The 15,289-nt window shown below is 41.8% G+C and overlaps 1 protein-coding gene across 6 annotated transcripts in view; it reads left to right on the plus strand.

The window, feature by feature from the left end:
* The window catches only part of LOC139761678 (uncharacterized), a 293,203-nt gene that overhangs the window by 145,878 nt on the left and 132,036 nt on the right, over nucleotides 1–15,289 (plus strand). For all 6 annotated transcript variants that reach the window (XM_071686006.1, XM_071686007.1, XM_071686009.1 and 3 more), the window contains exon 3: nucleotides 5,520–5,709. In XM_071686006.1, the coding sequence (XP_071542107.1) occupies nucleotides 5,520–5,709 (190 nt within the window). The remainder of the gene's footprint in view (nucleotides 1–5,519; nucleotides 5,710–15,289) is intronic.

A 15,289-nucleotide genomic window follows, 5' to 3' on the forward strand; every position in this document is an offset into this window, starting at 1 on the left:
GGGGAGGGGCTGGAAATCCTCCCCTCTCGTTATTTTTTAATTTTCCAAAAGAGGGAACAGAGAAGGGGGCCAGGTGAGGATATTCCCTCAAAGGCCCAGTCCTCTGTTCTTAAGTTTGAATGGAGAAAAATTGAAGTGAAGTGTTTTAGATAAATGGGAGTGGCTTAGCAGCAGGTGGAACCATGGAAGCAGAATTGAGTCACAGGGTGGGGGAGGGTGTGAAGGGCCTGGGAGCGATGAAGAATATGCAGAAGGAGAGAATGTTATCTCGGAGCAAAAATAGGTATTTTTGAAGGAACAGTAGTTCCAGCAATGTTATGTGGTTGTGAGGCATGGGCTATAGATAAGTTTGTACAGAAGAGGATAGATGTGTCGGAAGTGAAATATTTGTGGACAATATGCGGCGGTTTGATTAAGTAATGAAAGGATATGAGAGGTGGTTTGATTAAGTAATGAAAGGATATGAGGTGGTTTGATTAAGTAATGAAAGGCTATGAGAGATGTGTGGAAATAAAAAGACTGTGGTTGAGAAAGCAGAAGAGGGTGTGTTGAAATGGTTTGGCCATCGGGAGAGAATGAGTGAGGAAAGGTTGACAAAGAGGATGTATATGTGAGAGGTGGAGGGAACAAGGGGAAGCGGGAGAACAAATTGGAGGTGGAAGGATGGAGTGAAAAGTATTTTGAGTGATTGGGGCCTGAACATACAGGAGGGTGAGGGGATTATAGGAATAGAGTGAATTGGAATGATGTGATATACTGGGGTGGATGTGCTGTTAATGGGCTGAACCAGGGCATGTGAAGTATTCTGAGTAAACATGAAATGGTCTGTGAGGCCTGGATGGGGATAGGGAGCTGTGGTTTTGTTGCATTGCACATGACAGCTAGAGATTGAGTGTGAACGAATGTGGCCTTTTTTGTCATTTTTTCCTGGCGCTACCTTGCTGAAGCAAGGGGTAGCAATACTGTTTCCTGTGGGGCAGTGTAGTGCCAGGGATGGATGAATGCAAACATGAATATGTATGTGTATATATGTGTATATGTATATGTGTGTATGTGTATGTATGTATATCTGTATATGTTGATATGTACCGATATGTACCGACCCTGGTATACCACCATTCCAATTCACTCTTATTCCTTGCACGCCTTTCACCCTCCTGTATGTTCAGGCCTGGATTGCTCAAAATCTTTCATTCTATCCTTCCACCTCCAGTTTGGTCTCCCAAGTCCCCTCGTTCCCTCCTGACACATATATCCTCTTTGTCAATCTTTCCTCAATCATTCTCTGTATGTGTCCAAACCATTTCAACACACTCTCTTCTGCTTTCTCAACCACATTCCATTTATTTCCATACATCTCTCTTACCCTTTCATTACTTAATCAAACCACCTCACACCACATATTGTCCTCAAACATTTAATTTCCAACACATACACCCTCCTCTGCACAACCTTATGCATATCCCATGCCTTTCAACCCTCTAACATTGTTGGAACCACTATTCCTTCAAACATACCCATTTTTGCTCTCCAAGATAATGTTCTCACCTCCCACACATTCTTCAGTGCTTCTAGAACCTTCACTCCTTCCCCCACTTTGTGACTCCCTTCCGCTCCCTTGGTTCCATCCGTTGCTATATCCATTCCTAGATACTTAAAGCACTCCACTTCCTCTAGTTTTTCTCCATTCACTCTTACCTCCCACAATTAATTTATCCCTCAACCCTACTGAACCTAATAATCTTGCTCTAATTTACAATTACTCTCAACTTTCTTCTTTCACACACTACCAAACTCAGTCACCGACTGCAGTTTCTCACCTGAATCAGCCACTAGCGCTATATCATCAGCTTACAACAACCAACTCTTTTCCCAAGCCCTTTCATCCAGAACAAACTTCATGCTTGCAACTCTCTCCAAAACTCTTGCATTCACCTCCCTAACCACCCCATCCATAGACAAATTAAACAACCATGGAGACATCATGCACCCTTGCCACAAACTGACATTCACTGGGAACAAAATCATTTTCCTCTCTTCCTACTCATACACATGCCTTACATCCTCGATAAAAACTTTTCACTGCTTCTAGCAACTTACCTCCCACACCATACACTCTTAAAACCTTCCACAAAGCATTTCTATCCACCCTATTATATGCTTTCTCCATCAATGCTACATACAAATCCATTTGTTTTTCTAAGTATTTCTCACATACATTCTTCAAAGCAAACACCTGATCCACATATCCTCTACCACTTCTGAAACCACACTGCTCTTCCCCAGTCTGAAGCTCTGTACATGCCTGTCTTCATCCTCTCAATCAATACCATCCCATATGATTTCCCAGGAATACTCAACAAACTTATGCCCCTGTAATTTGAACACTCCCCTTTGCCTTTGTACAATGGCACTATGCATGCATTCCACCAATCCTCAGGCACTTCCCCATGATCAATACATACATTGAATTTCCTTACCAATCAGTCAACAACACAGTCACCCCGTTTTTTATAAAGTCTACTGCAATACCATCCAAACCCGCTGCCTTTCTGGCTTTCATTTTCCACAAAGCTTTCACTACCCATTCTCTGTTTACCAAACCATTCTTTCTGACCCTTTCACTTCGCATACCACCCTGACCAAAACACCCTATATCTGCCACTCTGTCATCAAACACATTCAACAAACCTTCAAAATAATCATTCCATCTCCTTCTCACTTCATCACTACTTGTAATTACCTCCCCATTTCCCCATTCAATGATGTTCCCATTTGTTCTCTTATCTTACGCACTTTATTTAATAAACCTCCTTCCAAAACATCTTTTTATTCTCTCTAAAATTTGATGATACTCTCTCACCCCAACTCTCATTTGCCCACTTTTTCACCTCTTGCACCTTTCTCTTGACCTCCTTCTGCTTTCTTTTATACATCTCTCAGTCATTTGCACTACTTTCATGCAAAAATCATCCAAATGCATCTCTCTTCTCTTTCACTAACAATCTTACTTCTTCATCACACCATTCACTGCCCTCTCTAATCTGCCCACCTTCCACCTTTCTCATGCCAAATGCATCTTTTGTGCAAGTCATCCCTGCTTCCCTAAACACATCCCATTGCTCCCCCACACCCCTTACATCATTTGCTCTCACCTTTTGCCATTCTGTGCTCCAATCCTCCTCTATCCCCAGGGATATCTGGGATAGGGGAGAAAGAATACTTCCCACGTATTCCCTGCTTGTCATAGAAGGCGACTAAAGGGGGCGGGAGCTGGGACTGGAAACTCACCCCCTCCTTTTATTTGAATTTTTAAAAGGGGAAACAAAAGAAGTAGTCATGCGGGAGTGCTCCTCCTCCTCAAAAGCTTAGATTGGGGTGTCTAAATATGTGTGGATGTAACCAAGATGAGAAAAATGGAGAGATAGGTAGTACTTTTGAGGAAAGAAACCTAGATGTTTTGGCTCTGAGTGAAACAAAGCTCAAGGGTAAAGGGAAAGAGTGGTTTGGGAACGTCTTGGGAGTAACGTCAAGGGTCGGTGAGAGGACAAGAGCAAAGGAGGGAGTAGCACTGCTACTGAAGCAAGAGTTGTAGGAATATGTGATTGAGTGTAAGAAAGTAAACTCTAGATTGATATGTGTTAAACTGAAAGTGGAGGGAGAGAGATGGGTGAATATTCATGCCTGTGCATCTGGGCATGAGAAGAAAGATCATGAGAGGCAAGTGTTTTGGGAGCAGCTGAGTGAGTGTGTTAGCAGCTTTGATGCACAAATCCAGATTATAGTGATGGATGATTTGAATGCAAAGGTGAGTAATGTGGCAGTTGAGGGTATAATTTGTGTACATAGAGTGTTCAGTGTTGTAAATGGAAATGGTGAAGAGGTTGTGGATTTGTGTGCTGAAAAAGGACTGGTGATTGGGAATACCTGGTTTAAAAAGACAGGTATTCAAATGTATACATATGTGAGGAGGAGAGATGGCCAGAGGGCATTATTGGATTACGTGTTGATTGAGAGGCATATATTAGAGAGACTTTTGGATGTTAATGTGCTGAGAGGTGCAACTGGAGGGATGTCTGATCACTATCTTGTGGAGGCGAAGATGAAGATTTGTATAGGTTTTCAGTAAAGACAAGAGAATGTTGGGGTGAAGAGAGTGGTGAGGGTAAGTGAGCTTGGAAAGGAGACTTGTGTGATGAAGTACCAGGAGAGATATATATATACATATATATGTACATGAGTGGATGGGCCATTCTTCGTCTGTTTTCTGGTGCTACCTCGCTGATACGGGAAATGGGGATCAAGTATGATAAATAGAATAATAAATATAATATATAACTTTTTATCTTACCTTCACTTTGGATTTAAAGTAGTTTTGTAATTCTGACATGTAGAGTGGATGATAGGTTGGTCAAGAAGACACAAAGTTGTACTATTAAACCTTTTGGTTGCCACGTGTTATTTGTTCTTACACAAATGCAAAAAAGAAAAAAAATCCAGTTTATGAAAAGATGTACCAAAAAATATAAGATTTTTTTGTTTCTATATCTAGGACTAAGATGTAACCATTTCTAGTTTAGAAAAACACATTATCTGGTGGATTGGGTAATCCTCGGACTACAAGTTTTGTTCGCTAACACTATAACTTTTCTATTTTTATGATTAATGAAGAAAAACTATCAAAACCACTGTCTCTTTCATAGGAATTAGGATGTAAGCATTTGTAGTTGGAAAACATTACTTACTGGATGAACTAATCCTAAGAAAGGGTAGCAAGGGATAAACATTGGTCATATGGATGGTAGTGGGCACATAGCTGCTGTGAATCTCCATAAAAGGTTCACAAGCCCGCACCATCGTCAGTAGCAGATCACTGAAACCTATAGGCAGCTCCAATGACTTGTGCTTTATTTGAGTTGCCATCTTTGGCCAGCCGTATTTACAGAATTCAGCTCATGGTAGGAAAGCAAATGTTTCAGTCAAGGACAGCAGCTCCCTATTGCACTTACTTCAGTTGAGGACACTGACACTGAAAGTGTTAATTGTACAAGGAGGGTAGGTAGACTGCAGAAAAGAGGAATTGATTCAGTGAGAGCAAGACTAGAGATACTCCAAATAATGTCATGGGAAAAATTTGTAATCAGATGAAATGGAAGTGTTGTATAGTGGTGGTGTATATGAAAATATATGTTTCACTTTTTCAGTCACAGAAGTATGAAGAGTAAAGAACAAAAATGCATTTACATATGTTACTGTTTTACTTAAGCAAAATTGATATGGATTAACAATGAAAGCATCTGATTTATAACTCGTGTGTAATTAGAAATGGAGTTAGTGAAGGCAGAATATAGCAAGAAGTCTTCCAGCTCACTTTTGTTTGATTTAGTCTGTTTGTGATCATAGTATTTGACACACAGAACTGAACTGGGGCACAGTTTTTGAGGAGTAGTATATCAGACTAGGACAATAGGATTATGGGAGGAAAATCCCATTTTCAATTTGCATGGTTTACTCCACAGATATATGTGAATGAGGATGATGCAGACCACTACGTTAGGGTGGGCAGCCAAGATTTCCTGAGGCTGGAGTTCCTCAGTGCGTGCAAGATTATGCAGGACGTGGACACAGCCCAACAGATCTTGCCAATCACTCCTCACAGATTTTATCCTGCACTTTTTCAGGCTATCATACAGAAGAGTTTTTATGACAGTATGTAAATTATTGGAGTATATATGTTCTTTTTTTGCATTTGACTTAGCAATTTGCTACCAACAACCTAGATGAGGCAAGGCTTGGTTAACCCATTGCTAACTATTAGATCGCGAGTAATAGAGTTAAAATTAAGCTTATATATATCAAAACTGTATGATGATCATATATTTATTTTATTTATAATTGCCCTAGGACCTCATAGCAGGAGCTCTTGCAGCTATTACCAGTAGAAGGGAAATGATGGACTCCACTAGAGTGAAAAGTTCTTTGATGAGACTGTGCTCCCAGTGATACAGTCTCTTTAAAGGTGACTTCATTTGCAGTTTAACTTCATACAGGTGGAGTCCAGTAACATCAGATGATAATCAAGAAAGTACATATTGTTCATTTTCCTTACTACTTTCTCAGTCCTTGCCAGAATCCCCTTTTGTAGGGCTCTCATTAAATTTAGAAAGTGAGCCACATCCTTAGGCTGGCACTATAGGTCAAGAGGTGTAGTGATTTTTTGTGTTTGTCTTGGTAGGATGATTGCTTGGCAATTGAGGGGTAGGTGTTTACTTTCTTTAAGGTTGAAGTTTGATCTAGGGCATAAAGGGTTTTGTGATGAAATTGGTGAGATAGTTGGTAAATGGGCATTGCTTGGAATAAATGAGAATGGAAGCTATCTTGTGGATATTTATTATGGGAGAGGTTTACTCCTTGCAAACACCTTTTTTCAGCACAAGATGATCTACAGATATATATGGATGAGGAATGATGGAAGAAAAGAGCAAAAGGCTCTGATTGACTATGTAGCAGTAGACGAAAGGTCGAGAAAAGCTGTGCTGGATGCCAGAGTCATAACAGGATTCTTTGGAGACTCTGACCATATTGTGGTTCTTGTGGGAATAAGGATCAGGGAGAAGTGGAGGTGTGGTGTAAGGAAGAATGGAGTGGAAAAGTGTTGGCAAGCAAGAATATGAATCAGGAAAAATGCAGGGAGGAGTATGAAAGGAAGGTAACTGAAAGCTTAGATGGAAGTGCAGTGAATGTAGGAATACTGTCGTGTGAATGAGCCATTTACAATGTTTAGAGAAATACTGGTAAAGGGTAGAATCAGAAGTTGGGTACAAGATAGTGAGATACAGGAATAAAAAGGGCAATGTATGGTGGACAGAATAGATTAGAAATGTTGTCGAAGAGAAGAAAAAGGCATACAGTAGATTGCTTGACAGGAATGTACTAGCGGAAGTTCAGCAAAGGAGGAGGGAAGAATACAAGATATGTAAGGGGAATGTAAAGAAGCTGTTAGAGGAAAGCAAAGAAAGAGTAGATGAAGATTTTGGAAGAAAGTTAAGTGAAAAGGTTTGAGTTTGGGATGATGAGAAACTATATTGGAAGGAGGTGAGAATGGAAAGAGGTGGATGTAAGAGTGGAAATGTTGATGTGAGAAGTAAGGAAGGGGAATTGTTGAATGAAAAGGAGGAAGTGAAAGGATGATGGAAAGAGTATTTTGAAGAACTGATGAATGTGAGAGAAGGAAAGGCAGCAGTTGTTATGTACATGGTTATGGAGAGGGAAAGGAAGAGGATACAAGTGCAGGAGTCTATAACAAAAGGGAGGTAAGAAGGGCAATAATAAGGCTTAAGGTAGGAAAGGCACCTGGAGTGGACGGGATTACAGCTGAAATCTTGAACTATGGAGGAGAAAGTGTGATGGAGTGGATTTGTCTTATATATAATATAGCATGGAAACAGGGTTGTGTCTGAGGATTGGGTGAAAGCTGTTATTGTTCCTTTATTCAAAGGAAAAGGTGCTAATGATGTATGTAGCAATTATTTATTTATTTATTTTATATTTTATATTTTGCTTTGTCGCTGTCTCCTGCGTTAGCGAGGTAGCACAAGAAAACAGATGAAAGAATGGCCCAACCCGCCCACATACACATGTATATACATACACGTCCACACACGCAAATATACATACCTATACATCTCAATGTATACATATATATACACACACAGACACATACATATATACCCATGCACAATTCACACTGTCTGCCTTTATTCATTCCCATTGCCACCTCGCCACACATGGAATACCATCCCCCTCCCCCCTCATGTGTGCGAGGTAGCGCTAGGAAAAGACAACAAAGGCCCCATTCGTTCACACTCAGTCTCTAGCTGTCATGCAATAATGCCCGAAACCACAGCTCCCTTTCAACATCCAGGCCCCACACAACTTTCCATGGTTTACCCCAGACGCTTCATATGCCCTGTTTCAATCCACTGACAGCACGTCAACCCTGGTATACCACATCGATCCAATTCACTCTATTCCTTGCCCGCCTTTCACCCTCCTGCATGTTCAGGCCCCGATCACTCAAAATCTTTTTCACTCCATCTTTCCACCTCCAATTTGGTCTCCCACTTCTCCTCGTTCCCTCCACTTCCGACACATATATCCTCTTGGTCAATCTTTCCTCACTCACTCCATATATATATGGATGGAGTGATAAGATAGATGAAAGCATAACTAGGGAAGAGGGGTGCAGAGATGGAGTGTGGCACTGTGATATGGGAACTAGTGGCAAGCCTGTTTGCAGATGATACTGTGTTGTTTGTGGAGAGTGAAGAGGAGTTGCAGAAGGTTGTAAGTGGTTATATGATGTGTGTAAGCTTAGGAGTTTGAAGGTAAATGTAAGTAAAAGTAAAGAAGTAGTGTTTGAAAGGAAACGGAGTAAGATATAGATTTCGTAAAACCATATGGAGTGAAAGAAGAAAGTTTGCTGAATTGTGCTATGGATATAGGGGAAAACTGGAAGAAGTTAGGGAATTTAAGTATCTGAGAGCTGTCCTGGGTAAGTGTGGTGATATGGAAGGAGAGATAAGGGAAAGAGCAGTACTGGGTAGATGAGTCATCAGGTCCCTTAATTTATTCAATATATTTGTTTTATCATATTTATTATACTTAATCGCCTTCTCCCAAGTTAGCGAGATAGTGCAAGGAAACAGACAAAAGAATGGCCCAACCACCCACATACACATGTATACAGATAAATGCCCACACACACACACATATACATACGTATACATTTCAGTGTCTACATACATATACATACACAGACTTATACATATATACACATTCATATTCATACTTGCTGCCTTCATCCATTCCCGTTGCCACCCAGCCACACACACACACACACACACACACACACACACACACACACACACACACACACACACACACACACACACACTCTCTCCATGAGGTAGTCCTAGGAAAAGACAAAAATGCCCACATTTGTTAACACTCAGTATCTAGCTGTCATGTTTAATGTACCGAAACCACAGCTCCCTTTCCACATCCAGGCCCCACAAAGCTTCCCGTGGTTTACCCAAGACGCTTCACATGCCCTGGTTCAATCCATTGACAGCATGTCAACCCTGGTATACCACATTGTTCCAATTCACTCTTATTCCTTGCACGCCTTTCAACCTCCTATGTGTTCAGTTCAGATTGCTCAAAATCTTCTTCGGTCCATTCTTCCACCTCCAATTTGGTCTCCCACTTCTCATTCCCTCTACCTCTGACTCATATATCCTCTGTCAATCATTCCTCACTCATTCTCTCCATGTGACCAAACCATTTCAAAACACCCTCTTCTGCTCTCTCAACCACATTCTTTTTATTTCCTCACATCTCTCTTACCCTTTCATTACTTAATCAAACCACCTCATACCACATATCGTCCTCAATCATTGAATTTCCAACACATCCACTCTTCTCCGCACAACCCTATCTACAGCCCATGCCTTGCAACCATACAACATCATTAGAACCATTGTTCCTTCAAACATACCCATTTTTGCTCTTCGAGATAATGTTTTCACCTTCCACACATTCTTCAATGCTCCAAGAACCTTCACCCCCTCCCCCATCTTATGACTCACTTCTGCTTTCATGATTCCATCCGATGCCAAATCCACTCCCAGATATCTAAAACACTTCACTTCCTCCAGTTTTTCTCTATTCAAACTTACCTCCCAGTTTACTTGACCCTAAACCCTACTGAACATAATATCCTTGCTCTTATTCACATTTACTCTCAGCTTTCTTCTTTCACACACTTAACCAAACTCAGTCACCAACTTCTGCGATTTCTCTCCCGAATCACCCACCAGCACTGTATCATCAGCGAACAACAACTGACTCACTTCCCAAGCCCTCTCATCCACAGCAGACTGCATACTTGCCTCTCTTTGCAAAACTCTTGCATTCACCTCCCTAACCACCTCATCCATATACAAATTAAACAACCATAGAGACATCGCGCACCCCTGCCGCAAACCGACATTCACTGGGAACCATTCACTTTCCTCTCTTCCTACTCGTACACATGCCTTACATCCTCGATAAAAACTTTTCAATGCTTCTAGCAACTTACCTCCCACATCATATGCTCTTAATACATTTCACAGAGCATTTCTATCAACTCTATCATATGCCTTCTCTAGATCCATAAATGCTACATACAAATCTATATGTTTTTCTAAGTATTTCTCACATACATTCTTCAAAGCAAACACTTGATCCACACATCCTCTACCACTTCTGAGACCACACTGCTCTTCCCCAATGTGATGCTCTGTACATGCCTTTACCCTCTCAATCAATACCCTCCCATTTAATTTCCTAGGAATATTCAACAAAGTTATGCCTCTGTCATTTGAGCAATCACCTATATCCCCTGTGCCTTTGTACAATGGCACTATGCATGCATTCTGCTGATCCTGAGGCATTTCACCATGAATCACACATACATTAAATATCCTTACAAACCAATCAACAACACAGTCATCCCCCTTTGTAATAAATTCCACTTCAATTTCATCCAAACCCCGCTGCCTTGCCAGCTTTCATCTTCCGCAAAGCTTTCACTACCTCTTCTCTGTTTACCAAACCATTCTCCCATGCCCTCTCACTTCACACACCACCTTGACCAAAACACCCAATATCTGCCACTCGACCATCAAACACATTCAACAAACCTTCAAAATACTCACTCTGTCTCCTTTTCACTTCACCACCTCTTGTTATTATCTCCTCTTCAGCCCCCTTCACGGATGTTCCCATTTGTTCTCTTGTCTTATGCGCTTTATTTATCTCCTTTCAAAACACCTTTTTATTCTCCCTAAAATTTAATGGTACTCTCTCACCCCAACCCCCATTTGCCCTCTTTTTCACCTCTTGCACCTTTCTCTTGACCTCCTGCCACTTTCATTTATACATCACCCAGTCATTTGTACTACTTCCCTGCAAAAATCATCCAAACGCCTCTCTCCTCTCTTTCACTAAGAGTCCTACTTCTTCATCCCACCACTCACTACCCTTTCTAGTCTTCCCACCTCCCACCTTTCTCATGTCACAATTATCCTTTCCACAAACCATCGCTGCATCTCTAAATACCTCCAATTCCTCCCCCTCTCCCTGTATGTCCTTTGCTCTCACCTTTTGCCATTCTGCATTCAATCTCTCCTGGTACTTCCTCACACAAGTCTCCTTTCCAAGCTCACTTACACTCACCACTCTCTTCACCCCAACATTCTCTCTTCTTTTCTGAAAACCTCTACAAATCTTCACCTTCACCTCCAGAAGATAATGATCAGACATCCCTCTAGGTGCCCATCTCAGCACATTACCATCCAAAAGTCTCTCTTTCACACGCCTATTGATTAACATGTAATCCAATAACAATCTCTGGCCTTGTCTGCTACTTATATATGTATACTTATGAATATCTCTGAATGTGAGCAAATGGGGCCTTTGTTGTCTTTTCCTGGCGCTGCCTCGCGCACATGAGGGGGGAGGGGGATGTTATTCCGTTTGTGGCGATGGGGGTGAGTAGGGGCAGACAGTGTGAATTGTGTGCATGTGTGTATATGTGTGTGTCTGTGTGTGTATGTATGTGTGTACGTTGGGATGTGTGGGTGTGTATGTTTGTGTGTGCGGACGTGTGTGTGTGTGCATGTGTGTAGGGGTGGGTTGGGCCATTTCTTTCGTCTGTTTCCTTGCGCTACCTCGCAGGTGCGGGAGACAGCGACAAAGCAAAATAAAAAAAAAATGAATATCTCTCTTTTTAAACCAGGTATTCCCAATCACCGGTCCTTTTTCAGCACACACATCTACAAGCTATTCACCATTTCCATTCACAACACTAAACAATCCATGTACACCTGTTATACCCTCAACTGCCACATTATTCACCTTTGCATTCAAATCACCCATCACTATAACCCAGTCTTGTGCATCAAAGCCGCTAACACACTAACTCATCTGCCCCCAAAACACTTGCCTCTCATGATCTTTCTTCTCATGACCAGGTGCATAGGCACCAATAATCACCCACCTCTCTCCATCCGCTTTCAGTTTTACCCATATCAATCTAGAGTTTACTTTCTTACACCCTATCTTACACTCCTTCCTTTCCTCTTGTCCTCTCACCTTTACTCCCAAGACATTCCCAAACCACTCTTCCCCTTTACCCTTGAGTTTCATTTCACTCAGAACCAAAACATCTAGGTTCCTTTCCTCAAACATACTACTTATCTCTCCTTTTCTCTCATCTTGGTTACATCCATACACATTTAGACACCCCAATCTGAGTCTTCGAGGAAGATGAGCACTCCCTGCATGACTCCTTCTCTTTCCCCCTTTAGAAAGTTAAAATACAAGGAGGAGAGGGTTTGTAGCCCCCTGCTCCTGCCCCCTTTAGTTGCCTTCTACGACACATGGGGAACACGTGAGAGGTAAGTTTGAATAGAGAAAAACTGGAGGAAGTGAAGTCTTTTAGATATATGGGTGTGGATTTATGATTGGATGGAACCATGGAAGTGGAAGTGAGTCAAAGGTTGGGAGAGGAGGCGAAGGTTCTACGAGCATTGAAGAATGTGTGGAAGGCGAGAACATTATCTTCGAGAGGAAAAAGGGTATGTGTAAAGGAATAGTGATTCCAACAATGTTATATGGTTGCGAGGCATGGGCTATAGATAAGGTTGTGCGGAGTATGGTAAATGTGTTGGAAATGAAATGTTTGAGGACAATATGTGGTGTGAGGTTGTTTGATCAAGTAGGTAATGACGACAGGGTAAGAGAGATGTGTGGTAATAAAAAATAGTGTGGTTGAGAGAGGAGAAGAGGATTATTGAAATGGTTTGGTCACATGGAGAGAATAAGCGAGAAAAGATTGACAAAGAGGATATATGTGTCAGAGGTGGAGGGAATGAGAAGAAGTGGGAGACCAAATTGGAGGTGGAAGGATGGAGTGAAAACGATTTTGAGAGATCGGGGCTTGAACATACAGGAGGGTGAAAGGCGTGTAAGGAATTGAATGAATTGGAATGATGTGGTATACCTTGGTCGACGTTCTATCAATGGATTGAACCAGAGCATATGAAGTATCTTGAGTAAACCATTGAAAGTAGTGGGAACTGGATGTGGAAAGGGAGCTGTGGTTTTGGTGCATTACATGTGACAGGTAGAGACTGAGTGTGAACGAATATAGCCTTTGTTGTCATTGTTGTTTCCTTGTGCTACCTTGCTAACGCGGGAGATGGCGACAAAGTATAATAGATGAATAGAATAAGAAATATATATATATATATATTTTTTTTTTTTATACTTTGTCGCTGTCTCCCGTGTTTGCGAGGTAGCGCAAGGAAACAGACGAAAGAAATGGTCCAACCCCCCCCATACACATGTATATACATACGTCCACACACGCAAATATACATACCTACACAGCTTTCCATGGTTTACCCCAGACGCTTCACATGTCTTGATTTAATCCACTGACAGCATGTCAACCCCGGTATACCACATCGCTCCAATTCACTCTATTCCTTGCCCTCCTTTCACCCTCCTGCATGTTCAGGCCCTGATCACACAAAATCTTTTTCACTCCATCTTTCCACCTCCAATTTGGTCTCCCTCTTCTCCTCGTTCCCTCCACCTCCGACACATATATCCTCTTGGTCAATCTTTCCTCACTCATTCTCTCCATGTGCCCAAACCATTTCAAAACACCCTCTTCTGCTCTCTCAACCACGCTCTTTTTATTTCCACACATCTCTCTTACCCTTACGTTACTTACTCGATCAAACCACCTCACACCTCACATTGTCCTTAAACATCTCATTTCCAGCACATCCATCCTCCTGCGCACTTCTCTATCCATAGCCCACGCCTCGCAACCATACAACATTGTTGGAACCACTATTCCTTCAAACATACCCATTTTTGCTTTCCGAGATAATGTTCTCGACTTCCACACATTCTTCAAGGCTCCCAGAATTTTCGCCCCCTCCCCCACCCTATGATCCACTTCCGCTTCCATGGTTCCATCCGCTGCCAGATCCACTCCCACATATCTAAAACACTTCACTTCCTCCAGTTTTTCTCCATTCAAACTCACCTCCCAATTGACTTGACCCTCAACCCTACTGTACCTAATAACCTTGCTCTTATTCACATTTACTCTTAACTTTCTTCTTCCACACACTTTACCAAACTCAGTCACCAGCTTCTGCAGTTTCTCACATGAATCAGCCACCAGCGCTGTATCATCAGCGAACAACAACTGACTCACTTCCCAAGCTCTCTCATCCCCAACAGACTTCATACTTGCCCCTCTTTCCAAAACTCTTGCATTTACCTCCCTAACAACCCCATCCATAAACAAATTAAACAACCATGGAGACATCACACACCCCTGCCGCAAACCTACATTCACTGAGAACCAATCACTTTCCTCTCTTCCTACACGTACACATGCCTTACATCCTCGATAGAAACTTTTCACTGCTTCTAACAACTTGCCTCCCACACCATATATTCTTAATACCTTCCACAGAGCATCTCTATCAACTCTATCATGTGCCTTCTCCAGATCCATAAATGCTACATACAAATCCATTTGCTTTTCTAAGTATTTCTCACATACATTCTTCAAAGCAAACACCTGATCCACACATCCTCTACCACTTCTGAAACCACACTGCTCTTCCCCAATCTGATGCTCTGTACATGCCTTCACCCTCTCAATCAATACCCTCCCTTATAATTTACCAGGAATACTCAACAAACTTATACCTCTGTAATTTGAGCACTCACTCTTATCCCCTTTGCCTTTGTACAATGGCACTATGCACGCATTCCGCCAATCCTCAGGCACCTCACCATGAGTCATACATACATTAAATAACCTTACCAACCAGTCAACAATACAGTCACCCCCTTTTTTAATAAATTCCACTGCAATACCATCCAAACCTGCTGCCTTGCCGGCTTTCATCTTCCGCAAAGCTTTTACTACCTCTTCTCTGTTTACCAAATCATTATCCCTAACCCTCTCACTTTGCACACCACCTCGACCAAAACACCCTATATCTGCCACCCTATCATCAGACACATTCAACAAACCTTCAAAATACTCACTCCATCTCCTTCTCACATCACCACTACTTATTATCACCTCCCCATTTGCGCCCTTCACTGAAGTTCCCATTTGCTCCCTTGTCTTACGCACTTTATT

The sequence above is a fragment of the Panulirus ornatus genome, chromosome 41, assembly GCF_036320965.1.
Source record: "Panulirus ornatus isolate Po-2019 chromosome 41, ASM3632096v1, whole genome shotgun sequence".
Classification (NCBI taxonomy): Eukaryota; Metazoa; Arthropoda; class Malacostraca; order Decapoda; family Palinuridae; genus Panulirus; species Panulirus ornatus.